The 24,150-nt window shown below is 41.4% G+C and overlaps 1 protein-coding gene across 1 annotated transcript in view; it reads left to right on the plus strand.

The window, feature by feature from the left end:
• Window positions 1-19,859, plus strand: part of bckdhb (branched chain keto acid dehydrogenase E1 subunit beta) — a 49,438-nt gene extending 29,579 nt beyond the window's left edge. Inside the window, exons 9-11 of the mRNA XM_070967206.1 lie at window positions 6,510-6,596; window positions 16,268-16,419; window positions 19,389-19,859. Of these exons, the coding sequence (XP_070823307.1) occupies window positions 6,510-6,596; window positions 16,268-16,408 (228 nt within the window). The 3' untranslated portion in view covers window positions 16,409-16,419; window positions 19,389-19,859. The remainder of the gene's footprint in view (window positions 1-6,509; window positions 6,597-16,267; window positions 16,420-19,388) is intronic.
• Window positions 19,860-24,150: the final 4,291 nt, after the last annotated feature.

Consider the following 24,150-nt stretch of genomic DNA (forward strand, 5'->3'; position numbering starts at 1 on the left):
TCAGACAATGAAGTAAAAATGACTGAGTTGAATGACTAATCATTAATATAAAAAAATGGCCAGACAAATCATTTACCAAGTCAGCCAACACAGGTTATAGACAATATAAACTCAACAGCAGCAGCTCTCAAACACACATATGAAGTAATTAGACCAGATTTATTTTTTAATATAATAATGTTAACCCTAACTCATGACGTTGATCCAAAAATTTATTACACTGTGAAAAGTACAAGACATATTGAGCTCTGACCTCGTACAGCCACAGACACACGAGCAGCGTCTCCTGTGTGTGCTGCAGCACGCACACACTTTTGTTCTTACTCTATGATGGATGAGACTTGAAATGAAACAAAGTACAATACTACACAGTACAATAATAAATAAATAAGGTTTATTAACTTCAATGCTACTACAGCTTATCCTGCTGAGTAAGAATCCTCCTTACAAAAAATAGTTTGTATGCTGCAGCCCCAGAAACCACCCCTTTGTTATATGATACCTGATTTTATAGGACCTTTTAAAAGTCACAGATTGATTTTTACTAGCTTGCTGTCTGCTCATACATGTAGCAGTCTGTGGGATGCTCACAAAGAGCTGTCATCAAGTTGGAGTGCGTACAGTAGTCATGTATCTGTTTGTACACACTGATGCACAGTCAGAGGTAGAATGCGGTTGCGGGGCAGAAAGGTAGAGAGTGTGTGTGTTTGTGTGTGCGTACGTGTCTATGTGTGTCTGTGTGCGTGTGTGTGTGTGTCAGGGAGTAATTGAGATGAATTGGTTTTAATGGGCCTTTATGGGATGTTTGGAGTTATTTCTGTCTGAGGTCTCCTCTGGCGTCCTGGCTCCTCTGGAGGATGGCTTGGCCCTCCGCCCAGTGCCGAGGCTGTTCTACACTTTCTCCTCTCCTCTTTCATTCTTGTGCTCTCTCACCCTCCCTCTCTCTCTCAGTGGTTCTCACTTTCCCTCTCTCTGTCGTGAGAGAGAGAGAGCGAGTGTATGGCACCGAAAGAGTAACTGAGTGTTTGTGTTTCCTCCCGCCCTGCTTCCCTCACAGTGCTGTGATTTAACAGGGCCTCCGGCTCGCCGAGCGCTCACCCCTCTCCGCTAATCGCAGAGTTCCACTTTAAAGGCCCCAGTGAGTAGTCAAGCCTCGTCCCGACTCTCATTTGTCACGGAGATCACATGGTGGCGCATGAGTTAGGACCCTGTGGTGGCCGCGCAATTACAGGGTCGGCGGAAGGGAGAGAAGCCAGCCGATCCAGCGGCAAGGACGACTCCTCGGTGGTGGCACAGACCTAAACTTTCTCTTCCTGTCGCATTTTGATGGACGGCCTGAGGGAAGAGGAGGAATACTATATGGGAAGGCGGGAGTCACTTACAGTCTAGTGTATGCGTGTGTGCATACAGTACAAGCACAGAAGATTTTGTTTTTGTCATCACCCCTATTTTTAAATTATTCTTGACCAATTTAGTGGCATAAAAATACAGATCCAACAAATAAGTGTTGGCAACTTCCTCTGGAAAGACTTGCATGTGTTTTGAAAACTTTGAAAGCACATTATGTGATTCTGCACCAGTCAAACCGCAGCCCAGTTTAGCTCCAAGTATGGACTGTTTTTATTCACTTCCCATCCCCATAGTCTGTACACTATCCTTTTAGTATGAGTTAGTGCTCTGTGATACAGTAACTATTTATACTTGATAAACATGTACTCTGCAAATATGCCACTCTTTTCCTAGATCTCTTTACTCCTATGTGCATGTCTCCTTTTCGTGAAGATGACACTTTAATGCCAAAATACCATGACAAGCATCAACAGCAGGAGGCAACCTGTGAAAGTAACTCACCGTCACCGTCAGGAAACGTAAATCAATCTTGAATAAGCAATGCATGAGAAGCCGTGTATGTCTGCACGTGTGGATGTCTACTTGCACACACTATATACACGTGCATATGTGGCAGCGTGGCATGCATGCACATGCCTTTGTGGGGCCCCCATCTGCTTATGTGTGGGAGTATATATGCCATGGGAGAGTGACAGCTCTGACCTTAGCCTCTGAGGCCATGCCAGGTCATTGGCCGCCAGCCTCTGAGTGGTGAGGCCACATAGTGGGGAGCTCTGGGTCTGAGAGCATAGGCTTCATGAAAGCAGAGGAGGATAAATAGATGGTTTGAGGGATGGATAGATAGAGGGAGGAGCAAAGAGAAAAATTGGTGACGAGGATGAGATGAACCGCACCACAGAGGAACGTTGGAGTCAGGAAGGAAGGAGCCTGAAGGAGGAAGAGACAGACTGTAGTGAAGACGGAGCGAGCGCAGGAGGACAAGCTCCATGCTGCTCATTAGGTTTGGGTGTGTATGGGAATGGCAGTAAACATGACATTTCCCCTGCAGCCAGCGGAACAACTCCGCCATCTAATGACAGCCCTGCAGCACAATGAGTAGTAAAGCTGCAGCCACCAGAGCTGTCGCCCAGCCCAACTACCACCAGCCGCCACCAACCAGGAGCCCTCGTTTTGACTCAAAGCCCGGCCTGGGCAGGGAGGAGGATGGATCAAGCCAGCAACTTACAGAAGCGAGATGCTGGCTTGATAAACACAGAACAGTAATTGAACTCAAATATTACACCAACTAAGAAAAGGGTACAATCTAATGTTAGTGTGAATGCTCGCCAACTGCTTAAGTATGGCCCCAAATACTATATTTTCTTACTAGATTGAATCTCTAACCCGAGTAGCACTTTCAGGTTTATTTATTCAGGAAGTTTATCTGCTCAGACTTAGGTTGGCAAACATAAACTAGTGTCACTGAGGTGATGCCACAGTGTCCTAGCTGGCACTTAAATCAAGCACGGCTCCGGGTGTGTATCCTTGTTTTGTCGTGTAATTATTGTCTGGGAAAATGTTAGCAGTAAATGACAAGTTGACTAATTTATAGCCTGACTTCCTTGGAGATTGTTGGCTTTTCTCAGAAGCGAGACAGTGTTAGGAAACATTCAAAATTGATGCTTTACTTTGCCCAAGAATATTTTGCAGTACAGCAGAGAGGAAATCAAAATGGGTTTAAACAAGCCATAAAAGTAATACATTGTAACAACACAAATCAGCTTCCTGTTCACCGGAACTGCATTATGTTCTCATTTGCTCTCTTATTTCATCAGTTTCCCAAATCTGGTATTTTCAGGCACACCCCTTCGCCATTACTCATTACCCCACAGCCGTTGTTTTACAATAAAAACTCCCTTTGACTTTGGTTAGTCTTTGGAAGAACTCCAGCAGGACAGGATCTATTTCAAACTGAACCCGCGTTCAGGACCTGTTCAGCCTCCCTCTCAGTTCCAGCCTCCATCCTAAACTCACCTTCTGTTTTTTGCCACTGGCAGCTCTTTTTTTTAGATTGTCTACCTTTTTCCACTGTCAACATCTACCTAACTATCAGTGCATAGTCTGCCATTTCCAGTTAACAATGTCTTCCCACTGCTCTTATTTTGGTAAGAGCATGCTATTTGATCCACTGGACATGAGTAATAAAGTAATGAACTCATCAGGCACAAGTCCACGGTCTAAAGCCATAACAAAGAGACCCATCTGCCACCATGTCCTCTTGAGGTTGTATTGAAAGATTCATGACCTATTTCACCGTTCTCTCTTCACTATAATTTCTCTCCTTGGATGCACCTAACTGATCATCATCTTACAGTTACCAATGTATTTCCTGTGGCTCCACTGCTGTCTTAAAAGTGATGCCTTCGCCCCTGTTCTGAGTCCCAATTTTACTGACATGAAGGTGGCTGTCATGGGCAAATAAGATGACTGGATGACTTCTGAGAAAAGGGTCAAACCGCACGATGAGAGTGGATGGTTCTGTCTCCTGAAAACCCATCCAACAACCGGAAGCAACTGGGTTAAAGGCTACAGCCACAATTACTATGTAGAAGTTAGAGTGCTGTCACAGCCTCCTGTCAGAGATGTAAAAACGACTCTGTGTGAGTGTCTCTCTTTTTTTCTGTCTCTTGGAACTGTGTGTAATTGAACCTCTGGCAGTAAGGTGAGTTGAATGAGTTGGACGCTTGAGGTGTAAGACCTTGAGAAGACTGCAATCAGACTACAGAAGCCATTAAATTTCCCCTTTTGTATGGACTTTGAATCCAGTGCATATATTGAAGTGGTGCAAGAAATAGGTGCCCAAAAAATCTTTATAGAGACACAATGTGAAACCGCTGGTATTCTCTTTTACATGAGTATTTTAGTTTTTTTTCTATGTGACTGAAATGCAGTGACTTCAGCTCATCATATGAACTACATCACTGACTGTACTTGGGCACCCATGCAATCGTGCATTCCCAGACATGACCATGTTTTGCCATTTAAAAAAAAAAAAAAAAACTCATTGTCATAGTATGCACCAGCATGCAGCGCTTTTTCTAGAATAGCCTAGTGAGCTAATTTATACCAGCTAGTGGACTCTTTGCCAGTGACTGTCACTTGTGTTTACACAGCAGGGTTGTGTCACAAGGAGAAGCTTGGGCAGCACTGCACCTGTATGAGTCATGGTGCGAAGGCGAGCCTCACAGCAACATGTCATATCAAGACATCGCCCTCCTCTCATCCCCGCGCTTGATTCCTCCTCACTGTGCAGAACTGTTGTTATTGTCTTCCAGTGTTATTAACTTCCACATTCCTGAAGATGGTGTCATATAATCAGAGATTTTTGCACACTGAACTCAGTCACCTCAACTCATTAAAGATATGCTGCCTCTGACCATAAGCATTGAGTTTAGCTTTTCTACACTAAAAACTTAAAGAGCCTTTGCACTCCATCTTGGAAATAGCTCTGCATATATAACAAGGTGCTCCAGTGTGCTCCACCAGGAAGAGGCATCATTGGCATCATATTAAGTACTGGTGTCCTACAGTGACACAGCGCAGACGCATTTAGCCTTCAGTCCTCGTGTGCCATAGTACTACAGTTTACCCCAGTTAGTTGGTGCTTCACAGCCAAACCCAGGACCTCAGCAATGTAAACACTTGCCTGTTTAGCATCAGCACGAATCCCCAGAATGCCCCGGTGTTTGATACTATGTGGTGCTGTTGGAGGGAAAGAATGTCAGGCCTAATTTACAGTGCCATATGGACATGTGGTGCTTATTTCAGTGGGTTATTTAGTTACAGTGGCTGTTTGGTGGCTTGGTTTGTGGCTTTGAGTGAGAGGTATCTGATATTTACCCCCAAGTGTATTACATAGTGCTGTTATTTCAGTTGAAAATCAGCGCACAGGGATTCCACTCACACATGTTGGTCCCTAAATCCTCTTGAAATTTTTAAATGCTCAAAATAATGCAGGTACCAACATGCACATCACTTGTGGTGATGATTCTGAGTTTCAGAGGTGCGTACCCAATTTATTGCTGGAGAGTAACAGAAATACAACTGGGTAGAGGAGCGGAAAGGTTTGCTGAAGTTGCAGAGAACGGACATAGCTTTGGTCTGGACCAGTGGCAAGTGGATGAGATTATAGTATAGTATTGGTTTTATGCTGTGGTAGATAACGGGTGGAGCAGAGGCATCCTTCTGCAGTAATGTCAGGTTACAGAAAACCCAAATTCAAATGCCTGGGAGTCCGAGACCTCTAATGTCCATGATTGTCCCGTTGGCCCTATGTGCCAGCCTAAATCGGCCCTCCGGCTCATACTGTTGTGTCATATCCATTTTATACACGCGCTCACACACACGCAGCCAGACAGCCAGACACACATGCAGCCTGAGGGTAGTAAGCAGATATAGCATACCACAGCAGGCAGTATGTGAACCACTCTTTACTTGGTAACACCCATCTCCCGGCCCACATGCAACCTCAGCATGGCACCTCCGGGACTTCAGCTTTCACCTATCACACTGTCTTTGTGTGTGTGTGTGTGTGTGTGTGTGTGTGTGTGTGTGTGTGTGTGTGTGTGTGTGTGTGTGTGTGTGTGTGTGTGTGTGTGTGTGTGTGTGTGTCTGTGTGTGTGTCTGTGTGTCTGTGTGTGTCTGTCTCCATAATGCATACAGACCTTCGTGTCTTGGAGAATGCCGTGAGAGCATTTGTTTGTTGCTAAAGTCCTCTATGCCTTACCCATTAGCCCACCTGTAATTATGACCCTGCCTGGATGACTTCAGCTTTAGACCTCACTGAAATGCTCATACATTACATGAGTACATTTAGCCTTTGCTGCACGTACAGGAATATGATGAAATGATCTTGTGCAACAGGTAACAGGTAGTCATGTGACTATTCTAAAATAGTTTTACTTGACTTGAGTGATATTTGGTCCTGCAGAAGAACAGCCATTTAGCTCTACCAACAGTGTTGAGCCTGAATTCTCATGCGCATGGATTGGCCTGCTTGCCTGGTTGTGGTTTAGCAGATAATGCCAGGCACATCATTTAGAGTGACTGCTGATTTGAAACTGTGAATATGGGGAACGCTGAACCTTCTGTAATCATCTGTATGTGTCTTTGTCTTTCAGTCAGTGGTGAAAACTGGCCGTTTGCTCATCAGTCATGAGGCGCCGATAACTGGAGGTTTTGCTGCTGAAATCAGCTCTTCAGTACAGGTGAGTGTATGCTGTCAGTGTATGAGAGTGTACTTGATTTGATGAGCTTTTATTGGGATCTGTAACTCCCAGGGGTAAGAGGTGGTCTTCAAAGATATTGCCCTTAATAGGTTGCAATGGTTTTGTCAATAAAAGCCCCACTTTGTAATAAAGCTAAAACAGCTTTCACAGAACGCCCCGGAGCAGTGATTTTAAAACTATGAGGCGCGTCGTCTTGAATTTATCTGAGGGTGAGCCCACAGTTTCAGACTTTAAAAACCTCTGCCCGAGAGCAATGGAGGCAGTATGCTACCTGCTGCTCTCTACAGTTGTGTTTGCTAAAATCTAATTCACTATACATTTTCTCAGTTAGTTAGAACATTATTATCCTGAAGAGATTTTTTTTGTACAAGTTCTAACATTTATAAATTGTACAAAACCACTTCTTCATAAACACTGTATACTCATGGCCTGTCGGTGTAGCTCAGCTTATTCTGACTAAAGCTACCAAGCTAAAATGAAAGGGAGTGAAAACTAAGCTAGAACAGCCAATAGTTCAAGGGATTCATGAGGGTGTTTTGTGCATTTCTGTTAGTCACCTGAGAGTGTGAATTCAGTGGGTCTAACTACCCATATGAGATTTATGAAATCTTGCTTGTTGGTGGCATACCAAAGGTCCTGGATACTGTAACCAAGACATGCCAGAGACAAATTTTGTGCTAAGTGTGATGCATGAGTAGATGAAATATCTTCCCCCTCCCATCATCCTAATTATGTGTATTTTTGCATGGTGAGATAATTATCTTTAGTATGTGGGGTGTTTCCTCCCGTGAGGCTCTTAGCAGTGAGCACCACTCTGCTCTCAGCGAGCAATTTTTATTTCAACAATGACCACTCTTCCCTTTCTACTCGCCTCCTCGGAATTCATCAGGCTGACTGCATGCACAGCAGTCTGCGTTACTCTGAGCGGTTTCCTTGTTAATGTGTGTGAACTGAGAGGTGAAGCAGTAAAACAATTGATCCTTTCCTCCTTTGCTGTCAGTCAGATGTTTCGCTCTCCCCTTTCAGTGAGGGCTTAAATGCCTAGTGAGTCATCCCCCTCATTTCCATGTTTCCATGTCTTCACATTGTGTATGGGTGATGTAAGTTGCTGGTGTGTTCACTGATTGCATTGATCTGCAGTTTTCACGTGGCCTGAGGCGATTTTGGATACACTTACTGGAAAGAAAACCATAGACTTGTTGATAGTTGTGCTTTTAGAAGGATACAGCTTGACCCACAGGCCTCTGTCACACTGTTAAACCCAATACTATATGACAGATATTCCCTCTTCAAAGAGAAATGGATATGCTTGTTTTTGCCTTCCTCACAAATAAAAGCTGTGATGGCCCACAGTAGCCTTTGATAATTAATAAGTGATGTGTTTGCTTGAGAGCGTAGCAAGGACTCAGACTGAAGTTGAGCCATCTTTTAGCAAACACACAAATGTGAAGTGTATCAACAAGAATATGGATGGACAGAAGAGAAGTGGATTATGCTGCTTGAGTGGTTAGAGGGGATTTTGTTGCCGTTTTGATTGTTTTTCCTTCACCATGAAACTGGGTCACCATTGGAATCCGTTGTAACCACTGTGAATCCGAGACTACATCCAAGACTACAGCTGCCACTGTCTGCAGAGGACCAAGCTAAATCAAGCATTTAAAAAACCTCTTTGAAGTCAACAGGAGGTGAGTGATCGATAGCTCAAAGAGATAAGATTTTGGGTGGACCATTGTTTTACCTCTTTCGAGATAGCAGAGTGAGGTCACAACCTCAATGACACACCATAAAATAACTTGAATGTGGTGTAGGCTGTGCTTTAGGGCTGCACATTTCTGGATTGGAAAAGGGAATCATCAGTTCGATCGTGGTCAGAATTCTCCCTCACAACTCTTAAGGAAGTCATTTTTAAACCAAAACACGTATTGAATTATCTGTTGTCTTGATACAGACAGAATACTAACATACAATAAAGTTTAAAATTTTAACAATTGTGATGGGCACAATACATAACTGATACATTTTCAATAACCACTTCAATACAGCACAAACTACATGCCTAAACATAGAGATTAATCAGCACCTTTTGTTGTGGGGATCAGCCTGCAGCATCATTTTCAAAGTACAGTTTTCTGGTCTATGCCACACTTTTCATACCTAAACAGAAGTAGTCCCTCTTTTAAGTACAAGCTCCTCGTTTTGTCTTGCTTATTGGACTCCTTCTTGTGTTCGAAATTACCGTTTTGTGTCATGCTCACTCTCCTCCATCATTATTTGTATTGCCATCAGGCAAATATCCTCCCATCTTTGCTGTGTGAAAGAACGCAAAGCGTCGTCCAAATGACAAAAAATACTGTCATCAAAAGTGTAACTTGCAATACAACAAAATAAAAGATACAGCATAATATGAAATCATAGGCGTTTCTCTATCTGTCTGTGATATATATTGTCATATTGTCACAGTACACATATCACAGTGCTCCTGTCAGGCCAACAGTTCTAAACCCACAATTTCAATTCAATTTAAGATTCAATTGTTTGACGATCAGCTGATTGATTGACTGACTGTTTCAGGCCTAGAATCCACTCCTTCTTGACACTGAGCTTTATTAGCTTGTGTAATGTTGCATGGCTTTTGTATAATGTTACTCATGGATTTCCATTTTTCTGCTCATTCTGTGAATTTGATATGATCTACTAGATCTTTTTTTATCCTCTGCATAACTACCCACACACACGTTGAAAAGCATGGGACTAAAACCATAGTATTTTTAACATGCACATATGGTTAACAGACACCGTATTTGAGGTGGTGCTCACAAACATCGAGATCTTTCTGAATGTAGGCTTCTTTCATCAAGTTGGAGGCACTCCCTGCTATGTATGTCATTGTATTTTGTGGGGACCTTTTAGTGCTGCAAGTCTAACAAAACACTGCTCCCTTTTGTGCATATATATTTACTATATATGTTTGTGTGCTCGTATTGTCATACAGTCTGAAAACAGAAAACATTTTCTCGTGTACTTTCAAGTTTACCAATGTTGAGCGAGCCACATCACACATATGATGTTTGGAACACACAGTACCACAGTGAACATTACAGTGATTCAGTTTATTTATATGGCACCAAATCACAACAAAATGTCTCATGACACTTTCCATATAGAACAGGTCTAGACCATACTCTTTTATGTACAGAGACCCAACAATTCCAACAATTCCCCCTTGAGCGAGCACTTGGTTAAGGGGGCAAAGAAAAACTTTCCTTTTAACAGGCACAAACCACAAGCACAAACAAGCTCTAGGTGGATGGCCATCTGTGTGGACCGACAGTGATGGATATCCATCTTCCACAAGCAGCCAAAACCTCTCTGTGAAGCCGTTAGCTTGTAGTGTAGAGTCCGATTAAGATAAAATGTAGTCAATGTTAATGTAGAAGATTTTTTTGTGCGTGGTGAAACATTTTAAAAAACTCAATTAAATTAACAATTATAAATAGAAACAAGTTTTGATAAATCTTGTGGCACCTTTGACCCATCCCAAAGGCACCCGCTCTGGCAACCACTGGTGTGGCACCTTCTCATTTGTTGATGCAACATGAAGTTAAATCATGAGTGTCTGGTTTGATGGAGCTTCTCTCGCTAACTCAAAAAATTCACAAAAACAAAACAGTTATAATTTGATTGTGCAGTTCTACTGAGCTTTAATAATGGGAGAGGATGTGAATACAGCTTTTTGCAGGGAGATTCACAGGTCCTCATCAACAACAATAACATCCTGGATTTCAGGATACTGGAGTGAGACTAATCCAGATCAACAGCAGTGTGGACGTTATAGGTCCTCACATGTTCCTTATCTCCTTGTTTACTAGTGTACCCCTCCCAGGAACAAAGTAAAGGGAGAACAAGATGCACTGGCTGTCAGTATAGCTTTTGTAATCTAGGCACTGGGAGGCCTTAGTCCATTATTTCCAGAGAGAGTTGCTTCTACTACTACCTATCCACCTCAGGCCCTTCCATACAGATCTGTTTATGGATTTGATTTTCCTTTCTGTATAAAGAGCAGGGGGAGTTTGGTGGGGCTTGGCAAGTTTCCTTTGTCAAGCTTTGGCTTCAGCCCGAGTGATTTAATAATGTGTCATTGGCTGGCCCTTTCCTGAGTGTTTGGCTGATGACTGGATAGGACAGAGCAGGGCAGAGTAAGATGTGGCTAAAGACAATGCTTTCATGGACCTCAGGGATGCACAGAGAGAAATGGTGAATCACCCTCCTCCCTTAACTCTCCAAACCACCACGACATAACTATAGTTAAGTCAGGTTCCAAAAAGTACACAAATTAGCTGATCATTTGGTTTTTGAAAAGTATTCTTTTTCATTGGTTGTGAAAGAAATAATGAAATGCTGAACAAGAACTTTTGGCTGCTGAAAAAAATGCAGATAACAAACCAAATGTACAATACACTATTAAAGATGGTAGTTTAGTATCTAAAGTTGGCTTAACTACAGTTTATTCTGCGCACAACCATATAATCACATTGCATTGCATTGAATCATATAGCACTGTGACTCAGGAGGTCTCAGAGATTGCCTGGTTGTAGTTCCACTGGTGGTGCTTTTCATTATTTGTGTGTAATTTTAAACTAACCTCCAGCATCCCACTGAGTTGTGGTACTGTTCTGGGACATAGTTCAAGGACTACCAACTCCACTTTAGCCCAGTTAGTGTTAGCTGAAGATGAAGGCTTGCACGTTTTCTGCCATAAATGCCGTCTGAGTCAGAATCAGACTACGAGTTGCTTGTTAGGCTTGTCTGAATGACAAGCAGAGTAGACCCAAGGCCTGGGGCGTCATACCCAACTGTAAAAGTCCTTCTCCATCGAGAATATAACTGCCTTCAAAGGACAGATCTCCTTTAAAAGACCAGAGAATTGGATACAGGTACCACCATGTTGGGTTAGGAGGTTACTGAGGTTATATAATGGTGGTCTGCTGCTGCCCTTTTCCACCAGTTGCTCAATAGCCTAAAGCCTGATTGACTCCTTAGCTATTTCTTACCTTCTTATATATTATACATATTTTATGTGTATCTTATGTAGTACAGTCATTTCTCAACATCTGAACTAAAATCAAAGTCAGTGACTTTTTATCTGTCGAGTTCAATGTCAGTTTCATCCATTACAAGTGTTTTGACTTAAAATAAAAGAAATGCAGATCTTTTATCTGCACTTCATGTTCTTCAGAAATAGCCTTGGTACATCTGAATGTACAAAAAATGTAAAAAATGTAAACCTAACTGCAGAGCAGCCCAGTGAGAGCTCATCAAACAACAGAAAAGATGATTGAATAGATGGGAAATGGAGAGACAACCGCATTAGTTGTAAAGTTATATTTCCTAGGATTTCCCTGAAGTCAAACTTGTATGTTTTTATGTTTCGTTTTTTCAGTTGTTTGTGGTTGAGTCCTCCATTACCATGCTTCAGTCATTTCTTTGTTGCCATATACCTGATCAGGGCTAAGCTACCATTAACAAAACTCAACATTTTCTGATGTTTTTCAGATTAAAGTGGGAAATAAGAGTGAAATCAAATGTCTCAAAAATGTCCTAAGTAGTACTCTGGTTCTCTCTGCCACTATTTAAGAATTTACAGCATGTAATACTGCGGAAATATAGATTAGACTGTCATTTCCACGTGAAACACGACATGTTTAATGTTTTCCCCTTCTGTTTGACCTCACCCTTTTTTGGAGGCTATATGTACTCAGATCGCACTCCTGGCTGTGATCCCTCTGGCTGAGCGCTGGCCATAATTCACTCCTGGTTTTCTTTGAAAATTGATAGAATCCTTACATGGATATACAATAGGTTTTAGGACAAGACTCGAGGGTTAGCTCTATAGAGTCAGATTGAGCTGCAAAGCAACGACCTACTACTGTGAGCAGCGTTTTTCAAACCTGACTCTTGCAAAGACTTAGTTCTGCTTAATACTGACTGACCCAAACCTGGAACCAGCTTTGAGTAGCTCACCCCACCCCGCTTAAACCCACCCACATAATACACTTCTCAAGTGTTGCACCCCCCTGCATCTCTACCCCTCATATTGAGGGATTTAGAAACATGTTGAAGAATTCAAACTAGCTGGTCTGTTCTCAGTTGAAATTACACTGCTTTGGAGGCCTGATATTGTTTTTCTAAGCTGATATAGCAAATGATATTGGCACTTTCCATGTCTGACTGCAACCCCCAATCTGTAGGTGTTTCTGACAAACTCAGAGTCTCGTGTGACAGGAGACACAATATCATAACAGCAACCCTAAGTCCCCCTTTTGTGAAGTATTTTTGAGTCCTGCGCCACTGCAGAATGCAAGTGTTTTGCCATTTTGACATATTTTTATTCTGACATTTAAGCATATTACATATAATGATGCACTTCCCAAAAGATAAACACCGATTTGAATGAAATCTGAGTTGTGTGGCCATTCTCTGTCCAGCTGTGTTGGCAGGCAGGCAGACTACTGTACTTTTCTCCCACTTCCAGTAAATGTATTTAGAGGAGATTACAGATGTGATCCTGACAAAAGGGCAAACTCCCTACTACTGTCTGCCTGGTTGTCTGTAGTTGGGCAGAGAATAGATCTTGAGGTTGTCATGTCAATGGACACGGATAATCACATTGTCACTTTCATCAGTTTACTGACATGAAAAAAGAGGAACATACCGAGTGGTGGTGTAATGGGTCATTGGAAGTTTTCTCTTCTTTGCTCTGCAGAAATATTCACTGATTCATAAATACCTTGGAAAAAAACTCACTCGCTGCATGTGAATTTGCTGGCCTTCCACCAGCCTGTCAATTCAAGGAGGATGATATCCACATCCAACTTTGCTCCAGGCCCTGTCTATTCAAGTACACTCCTGTCAAACTTTGACATTCCCAATGTTTCCAGTACAAGACTGAACTTCTCTTAAGAAAACCCCAGTTACCTTTGTAAGCTAGGTGCCAGTTATGGCATGCATTAATGATGTTTAAGTGTTCTTTAAAACAGGACTCAACTGTTTCAGTGAACTCATGAGTATAGAATCAGCCTTTTAATTAATAAATTCACAGCTGAAGATCATGACCCAATGAAATGTATGACAGCCATGGAGTAGCCTGCTGGAGGCTATGTGAGCAGAAACACAAAGTATGCCTGCAGTCTGCAGCACGCCATGGCACCACTCTTCAGTTAAAACCTTGCATTTTCAAAGAATGAGCTTTTCATAATCCAAACCTTTTTTTCTACTCTCACATACACTGTTTTTCATACGCAGCTGACTTTGAATGCACTTCATAGACCCTAAGGCCATGGACATTTGTCAGCACATGAATACAGTCTGCTCAAGGAAACTTAAAGGAGAAAACAAAATTGGAAAATGCCAAGATTGGGCTTTCACTGGTAGTACAGTGTCTGTTGTCAGGGTCTGCAACAGCCTGTTGGAGAGAATCAGTCTCAAGTTGTTCTGAAGTCCACAAGGAAGGAGGAAACAGAGCAGTGAAGAGGAAAGGAGGGATTGTTGAACTAGTTGTCTCCATTCAGTGTACATTCATTAAAGCTAATCACAGTTAATTAGCTGGGTGGAGCAGACAGCAAGTGCAAGGGTGCAGGAGTCCAGCTGCCAGGCAGATAACAGTGCCAGCAGCATAGAGCCCTGCACAGCAGATCAGGTGGAGCTCCCACCTTTTGGGTTTCATTCTTAATGGCACCAAAATGAGAGACCTGGACTGGCCTCTCTTCACTGGCTTCTTGTGTCAAAGTATCAATTTGAAGATCTTACTGTGACTTATCACATTAGCTCTGTGTCAGAGATGTTGCTTCACCTCTACCGCCATCTCACCCAGTCTTAGAAATATATGCTTAATATTTCAGCCATGCTAACAACGTGGTTCTAGTGATGGCAACGTCAGCTCATCTACCACTTGGGTGGAAGGCCTGGTTACCCTCTGTGAAGCTTTGGCAACCCCTAGTGGGGGTCAGGACCTCCTGGTTGTGGGCAAGATGATTGTCACAAAATTTGGTACAAACATTCATGGTTCCGATGATGATGAATGCTGCATACTTTGATGATCCCCTGACTTTTCATCCTAGAGCACCATGAGGGTGACATTTATGATTTTGAGCGTACTACCAATAGTTATTATAATGTAGTTATTGAATGGGCTCCCTTGAAATTAGGTAAACACATTCATGTTCCTCTTAGGATTAATTTTAATAACCCTGGTGATCCCTTAACTTTTCACCTTACTTCATTATGCATTCAAAATGTCTGTTCAATAATTTGATGAATGGGGATTTTGCAAATTTTGGCGTGCTAACACAAAAAACTAAGGCGATGAACACAGTAGCCATTATACAATATATTAGCGTTGTCATTGTGAGCATGTTTGCATGCTGACGTTTTCATTTAACTTGAAGCCCCGCTGTGTCTAAATATAGCCTCACAGAGCTGCTAGCATGGCTGTTATTTCTTAGTCTTATTCCTGTGTCATCAACTGCTTCTTGCATCCAAGCTTAATAATTTGTCTTCCTACTTGGCGATCCTTTGAATTCAGTGATACAACCCAAGACCTGTCGTCCAGGCGGGAAAGCTCTCTACTGCACAGGCACACAGGGCAACAAGCATCTGCTGCAGTCTCTCTCTTTCCCTTGTTGTGTTGCATTTTTACGGGCTGTAAAAGTACCAAAGCACAAAAGGCTCCTCGTCAAGTCTGACATTCCCCTGGGTTCTGCCAGAGGTTTTATAAGAAATGAAAAACATAGTGTGAAACATACAAGTCCTAGCCTGCCAAACGCCAAACTGTTCCATGGCGGCCAGTTGGTGGGTTGGTAATGTGTGATTACATGGATGGTGATGCTGTCAGTGTCACAAGAAACGGGTGAAAATCTGTTCCGTGTCTGTCAGAAACAGACTGTACATGCACAAACAGGCGATACACAAAGGGGGTGCTGTGCAACTTCCTCGGAGTCAACGAGTATGCTTTTGTTTTCGGTTGCTTGAGTCGTTTGCAGGTCAGTTTAATCTGAAAGAGGGTACTTCAGGTCTGTTTCTGCAAATCTGTGTGCACGAGTCCAAGTGTGTTCATTTAACTCATCAGGGGGTTTGTCCCATTTGGAGTGTTTTGGCCCACTTCATTCTGCTTTGTCTCCATGGGAAGAGGTCAAAAGCCAATATAGAGACACGAGTCATGGCTTGTTTTGCACTCCAATTGCCTGAACACTGGCTTGCTCTGAGGAGCCTGAATGAATCCCTTGGTTTGTATAAATCAGATATGGCAAGAAAAATGAAATTAAGATGTCAAGTAGTTTAATCTGTTGTACAGTGACCGTCTTACACTTGTTTTTTTCCAATCAATACCAAATCCTCTCTTGATAGTGTTGGAAACTGGGGATAAATCGGGCACATGCCCAACCACTGAGAAGAGGTAAATTTACCACATGTTGTGACTAAACGTCCTGGTGACACCCAGCCGTCATTGTTTTTCCCAAAGTGATAAACTCAGAGCTGTTGCAGTACGAACACGATGACTTAGCTTCCCTCTGAATGAATGATAACCGAGCACTGACGGTATTCAGCCCATAACGAGTATTTGTGCTCATCTGTGTTTTTCTTTTTCTTTACAGGAGGAGTGCTTCCTTAACCTGGAGGCTCCCATCAGTAGGGTCTGTGGTTACGACACCCCTTTCCCTCACATCTTTGAACCATTCTACATCCCAGACAAGTGGAAGTGCTTTGATGCAATCAAGAAGATGATCAACTACTGAACCCCCGTCAGGTAGGAAAGATCTGACATCTTCCTTTGAAGGAAGGATATGAAGAGACATTATGTCATTTTCAAACCCCTAGTGTATATTAAGACCTGTCAACGATTGCCCTCTAATCTGCATTATTTACTTCAGGAATGCAGTTGTGAAGACATGAAAAATATGACTTGCCATCAGGAACAAACACCCATTATTAGAGAAACTATTTAATTGCATTTAATATTTTCTTTTCCTATACACTCTTTAACTTTATCTTTTAAATATAATCCTCCACCAGACATAATGTCTTATTTATTCCTTTTCAGCCATCACAGGCAAATACACACTCCAGAGCCCTGTTCAGACATAGTATCATGTACATCTGAAATGCTCTGGCAACTGTATGGGATTTTTTTCCAGCTCACATTAGATTTTATCTGTGCAAAGATGCAATTGTGAAATAGAAGAAAATGCACATTTGCACTTGGCCATATAGCTTTGCACTTGGGGTTAGGGGTTGCTGTCGTTACATTGTATGATTTACCGACACTGACTTTATGTTAAGCCACCTGCAGTTAATAATATGATAGTGATTTAAGTTTCTGTGAGTCATGCAACATGTTGTCTAGAAGCCAACACCAATGGCCTAAGTACACCATTGAAGGATTTATGGAAGATGGAAGAATCATGTACAATTCTAAATTAAGCAACAAAAAATTGGGCAACACCTTCATGCACTGGAGAACATTTTAACATGCAACATTTAAACTACCCTTAATGTCATATTTAATCCATCTTCTGAATAGCATAATAAACTTAGCTTAGTAGGCTTGCCATCTAGATGCAGCTTGTAATAAATGTTACTTATGATTTCTTTCTTCTGTGCTAGTAAACTGCAGAAAAAAAGGAAAATTATAATCACCATTTTCACTATATTTGGACATTGTATAGACCAAATGATGCATTGATTAGTTAAGACAATAATCAACAGATTAATTAATGAAAATTGTTGGACACAACCCAAAGTCAGGTGTCCTCAGTGGCAGAAGCCCTTGCAAAATGTTGATGTGTTACTCAACCTTGTAAGGCCTTCAGTGTGTTCAGGATGGTTGTGTTTACATACTACATGCGAACATGCTTCACTAATGCTGAAGCCTCCGAATGTGAAGCTTGAGTGTTCACAGGATTCTGAAGCATCTGTTTTGGGTGTTTTCACACCTGCATTTACAGCTGTTGACTTGTAATCAGACCACTCATGATTGATTTTATTGTCAAGTGGTAACAGGGCCGATAGTATGGATATACTCCATTTAGCTGTGTAACCTGATACTGCTATCTCATTGTGAAGGCATGTTATTGTCTTCTATTGGTTGCAGAAGTGTTGAATGAGATGGGACAGTCAGTCTGCCAGACTCTTTCAGAATGGCTTTTTAATTGTCAAATCAAACTTTATTTATCGATCATATTTCATAGCAGGAAAACACAAACTGTGCTTTACACGAAGTGAACAGACACCGCAAAATAAGTTCACAAAGGTACATGACATATGAATCAACGAGTGTCAGTGCAGCCACACAAGAATCAGTGCCGAATGTTAAGATATACACAACACACACACCTACACCTACACCTACACATACACATACACATACACATACACATACACACACACTAAGAATGTAGCCATAGACTGTTGTGAAATGTACGGTTTTTAACCTGCTTTTAAGAGTGTTCAGTGTAGGGGCCCCTCTCAGCTCCGCAGGCAGGATGTTCCATCTAATTGAGTTATACTGTCAATACAAAGACAGCCTCCCCTGCTTTAGAGTTCATATGCGGGACAGTTCAAAGACCACTGCCTGTGGACCTGAGAGTTCTAACCAGTTTGTACCTAATTAGTCTTTTATATACTGAGGTGCAAAGCCACTTAGAGCTTTGTATACAAGTAGCAGGATCTTAAAATCGATTGTAGGTTTGATGGGTAACCACTACAGAGATCTAAGAACTGGTGTAATGCGTGCTGGTGAGAATGCCACATTTTGAATTGCCCATAGTTACTGCACCACTGATTTTTGGAGGCTGGTGAATAGATGATTATGGTAGTCTAGTCCAGTGTCTAGTCTAGGGGTTCCCAAACTTTTCCATGCCATGGCCCCCCAAAAAGCATTAACTTCTGGCCGGGGACCCCCTTGGCAAACCCACCAACAATGCTACAAAATATGTAAAGAAACATCAACTTTTAGAATGATTTTCTTACTTTTATTCACTATTTGTTAATTATCACATTTGTTTAGCATAAGAACATTAACGAACATGTTTTCAACACTGTATTATATTCCCACTGAATAATGAACCTTGTAACAAAATGTTGACAGACAAGAACAGAACAAAAGAAATCAAACCTCTCTCAATTGTGTGTGTTCACTATTCAATAATTATTACATTTCTTTAGCATAAGAATATTAACTAACATGTTTTGCTTTTTTTTAACCCTAACCCAATTTTCTGAGGCCCCCCTAGCGCCCCCTGGTGGCCACCCAGGGGGCCCCGGCCCCCACTTTGAAAACCACTGGTCTAGTCTACTTGTTACAAATGCATGGATTAATTTCTCAGAGTCTGATTTTGATAGTTTTTAAATGTTTTTTAGGTGGCTAATGCTGTGATATGATTGATATGGCTTTTAAAATTTAGATCACCATCTATGATTATGGCCAGATTTCTGGCTTCGCTTTTGCTCTACAGAGACAAAGAACAGAGATGAGCTGCAGTTTTCTTTCTCTGAGCCTTTGCACCAGTATTGTCAGTGTCATCTTGAGTTATAGCTATTAAAATGTTGGCCTCGATTAATAAGGTGGAAGGAGCCATTAATAAAATATTTAATTGATTCCAACACACCACTTCTCATCCTCATCTCCATCCAGCTCTACTTTTCCTCCTCATCTGCCATTCACAGCAGGCCGCCAAGCTATTCCCTTTAACTTATTTAATCTCTCTCTTCTTCCAGAGCCAACTTCTTGTTGCCATGAACTCCACACCCGCTCGTTTTCCTCTTCGTTCGTCCAATCAGTGGAATTCAGCCAGGAAAAGACACTTTGTTGACCATCCAATCAGGAAGCAGTATCCAGATGGGCTCCATGTCCCTCTGTGTCCTCCAGCTAAAAGACTGTTACAGTACCTCTGGATCAGAGAACTTCATTCTGGTGCAAGGGGAAAATGACTTCATCCACTCTCTGTAATGAAACTCTACTTCATCAACACAATGCACATCATTTAAATTCCTCTCAAACAAGAGTTACTGGATTATTTGGTTGAATTTGTGACTGTCTGCCTTTCAGTGCTGTTAATTTCGATTGAATGTGTTCACCTCTGCTCTAATCTTTATTTAGTTTGACATGAACAAACATGAACATGGCATTGTACTAATATAATGGACCATTGGTTTTTAACGAAAATAAACTCAGAATTGGAGAAGACATTCGGTGTGGTGAGTTTCATTGCTTTCAATTTGTCAATGTCATTTTGACAGCAAAAAGCTGAAATGTTACTTATCCTACAAGGTTGCCACTGGTCATGGGATTCAGAGAACTATATACCAGACTGGTATATCAACAGTCATTTTTCAGCCAACTACTGTCCCTGATCATCGTATAGGCAAAACAGAAGAACTTTTTTCATTTGCAGAAGCACTTTCATATAGAGATATAAAATTCTAAAAGTGCAGAAAAGTCATAGAATTTTACATCATGGCCACTGTGTGAACTTTTGTCCTACTGTAAACTTTTAACACTTTTCCATTTTGTCAGTGCTTCCATCAGAAAAAGTGTCTTTCCTTGTTAAATTTCTTGTCCATCTCTTGCCATCTAAAATTTTGATATGGAGAGTCATGGAATCAACCAGGGCCACTGTCAGAACCCTGTGTCCTTTCGCTGCACATTTCTGAGAAGTCTTGAATCATAGGTAAACTATTACTTCAATGACAGGGAAAACTTCATGTCAGGAGGTGAAGATCTGCCAATTCCTCCCTTACGAGACACTGGCGAGAAAAAAACAGCTTGAACTGCTCTACCACTGTTTAGAAAATCAAAGGGAAGTAGAAAACGTGCTGACTTCTAGAAGCAGCGGTGTTGATTACACTGTGGCAGATATAGAGTGATTATATACTGACTGTTATATTCTTAGAGAGGGGGAAAAAAAGGCAGTTTGACCTCAATTGGGTAACAAAATCCAAAGCGCTCCTCCTCTGGAGACTATGAATGTGCTCAGGAAATGTCTCTGTAAACCTTGGTAATGGGTTCATGTTTTTTGGATAGTTTACAGCAAATTTGAAGCTATGCAGTCAGAAATTGGGTTGATCACTAAATTTGATAGAGCTCCTCTGGGGAACATGAAAACCGTTTAAGTCCAACATATTTGTAATCTTTCAGTTATTTGCAGTCTTGCAATCTTTTATGAAGCATTCACAAGCAAAAATTAAGCCCAGGTCATTTAGGTTTTTCCTCTGGGATCTGACAGCTCAACAAATTCTACCCAAACCATTATACATTTTGTGTACAAAGTTAACAATTACCCCTGAAGGTGAGGCTGCATCGAGTTATTTTATTCATTTTATTTCGTGCCTTCTAAGTTCTCCACTACTGCCATTTGGTGCTGGATAGATAGCGTACAGTGGGTTCAGAGCTTTTTTGATGATATATCTGAGATAAGAGTGGGCAAAAAACAGTGAGGTTCCTGGCTGTGGAACAAAAACAACAAGCTAAAAGATGCTAAAATGCATAGAGTGGTGGGGAGCTGCAAAGATGGTGATACAGACCTTTTGCACACGGAGCACATGCATTTGATCCTTTGGCAATATAAAAATATTGACTGGTGCAGCATTACTTTGTGTGTAATGGGGCTTAATTGGCATCAAATGATAGTTGCGTCAAAATTTTATTGAATTGAGTTTTATTTGAAGGTTAGACGTGAATCAGAAAATCTTGCCATCCCAGTGGTGCTGCCACTGCTTCCCAGGTGTTGTTAAATTATTCACTATATATGGAACAACTGCAAATCTCTCTGGATAACATCATGATTACAGTCTGTCCTCAGTTTACTGATTGACATATCCAGGTGGATTTCCCCATAAACTGCTTAGAATTAGCTCTTCATTTCCTCATAGCATTTTGTAACTTAGAACGTTGCAGTTATTTGAACAACTTTTTTCTATTTGTGACTGTTCGTCTTGTTAAGACACTCACATCAGCTCAACTCATTCCTCTGGGGTCTCCTTTCAATCACACACTGAAAGCCTTTTTGTGAAATGTAAACCTGAAAGGATTTATTTATTCCTCATTGAGGCATTGCATATTTTCTCCATGTGCCAGTTTTTCCCATATGTTCAGTGTACAGTCCACAAACGAGGATGCTAGCTGCTGATGTAGTTTTGACAGCTGTCTCGTTGCTGCCTTATGTTCATTTGCTACTCATGCGGTTTAAAGCCTGTAGGGAAAGAATAATCAGCTTGCTAATGAAACGTTTACAGTGGAGGCATAAGACAGACTAGCTAGACCAGATGGCCCCGTGCCTCAAGGTCTTTGCTTTTAATTTGTGTCTAAAGTGCTTAACTCAAGCCATCAGTGGGCTTTAGGAGAAAGGTGAGAACGACTTCAAAGTGTGAATAAGAAATTGATGTTTTCCCCACGGCACAGCCTGGGCTTTTGAAAAGTAGAGGAGTATAGTGCAAACGTCTTGACAGGATCGCTTAAATTCAAATCTGGACTGCAGAGAGAGAGAGGTTTTCATGTAAAGCAGCCATCTGGAAAATCATCTGATAAATCATGACCATTACACAGTTTGTATATTTGACTATTTGTTTGTGTTATTTGGAAATGTTTTTTAAGTATAGAGATCAAGATGTGCGCTGCAGTGTGCGCCTTTTTTTTTTTTTTGGAGCAAGTGCTTTCAATATGTCACTTTGTAAACAATTTGTGATGGACATGTCTTTGTGTGCAGTAGAAGAAGTTTTTTGGGGGGTGTCCAAGTAATACACCAATTCTGCTAAATGAAAGCATTTGGCAGCATATATTTTGAATTGTGGCTTGTAAAAATAAATACATTCGGAATGGTTGTGATAGAACTGAACTGTTGTACTTCACGGTAACAATGACCAGGCCTTTTCTGCAGTGCACATGCAACCTGTCAACATCTGAACTTTCAAAGGGACCGAATCTAAACTGGAACTTAGCAGATACCTCGGTGCCAAACACTCCCTCCTTGTTTCTCATAATCGTATGTAAATGATATATTAGACTTCTGAGCATGTTGCCAGTGTGACACCTACCATAACATCTGGGCTGTCTAGAGCACACAGGTGAAAGAGAGCAACAATTCAGATAGTTTCCCAGTGTAAAAAAGAAACCATTGAAACAATTCCACTAATCAGTGAGTATCTGCTAAATCCTTGTAAAGTTTCAGATAGGATTCTCAGCACTCTCCACCACAAATCATGGTCAAAATGTAAAGATAAAATCACATCTGTCATTTTGGTCTGGGTGAAAGCAGGGCCTTTAACCATGGTGGTGAGGCGGCCCCTCTTTTGGGCGGGGTGGCAACGATGACCTCTGCTTGGTAGGAAGGCCATAATAGCATCTGTGCTCTGACAGTGTGTCATTACACACTATATTTACATGAAACGCAAAAACCAGGGGTGGTAGGTTACGACGTGAAGCTATGGGGGGTGAGGATGCTCTGGTGCATGTCAAACTGTACAACCAGAGATTACTGAAGATTATAGAACCGCGTAGCCTGTCATGTGGCTAGTTGTGCATTTTAATGGTCGCTGGGGCATGTTTTACAGTGTCATTACACATTCATGGGATTGCTATGATTGTATTTATCCAGCATCCTTTGGATATTTTATTTTGATATTTAATTATAATAGGTGCAGCCTAGGATAGTTTGCCCTGGGGTTAAAGTGGAAAGTTATGATGATGGGAAAATAAATGATGTGTGGTGGACAGAAAAATATTCATTTGATGCAGAATCAGTTCATTTCTGTTCAGCATCACTGAAGGTTGTTTGCCCTTTTCTTCCATTGTTGTAATAATTGAATTAGGAACTCATTCCTGGAAAAGCATATTCATCTCACTGATAAGAAAAGCGCTACTGGGGAAACAGTAAAATAGCAGTGCACTGCCTCACACCCACAGCTTTTAGATTTACATTAACAAATCTGTGTTCAGCACACCTGCAGTAATGACTGCTGCCACTGCCTTTGTCAGCCAGTCAAAAGTGAAGGCTTTCATTGCAGAGAAGTCCTCCAAACTGTTCAAGAGCAAGCCGCACCAGCTCTGTTTATTTTATAAGTAGAGATTTATGCATTGCTGAATTCAAACAGGTAGGTAGAAACTCAGTGTTACTAGATATTCCCACTAATTTCCAGGTTTAAGAGTTGTGCAGCTAACTGAACCAACTGACAACTGACGATGTGTCAGTTGGACTGTTAATTGATACATGAACCATTTTAGCATCAACCGAAAAAGAAAATTCTGTTTAATATCGACGTAATCCAGGAAGATTTAAAATTTCGTTTACAAAAATACTTAACAACTTTAAGTTTTAAAAACAACTTACCTCAATTTACTTAACATTATCCTAATAACATTTGGCTAAATTACCCAACAATGTTTGCTAGGTTAGCATGATCGGAATTTTTGGAAGTTATGCTACAGTTTGTGGTGCCACCATGTCTTCCTGTTCACATAGCTGATGATCTGCTTTTGATCTGA

This window comes from Chaetodon trifascialis, chromosome 7 (assembly GCF_039877785.1).
Source record: "Chaetodon trifascialis isolate fChaTrf1 chromosome 7, fChaTrf1.hap1, whole genome shotgun sequence".
NCBI lineage: Eukaryota > Metazoa > Chordata > Actinopteri > Chaetodontiformes > Chaetodontidae > Chaetodon > Chaetodon trifascialis.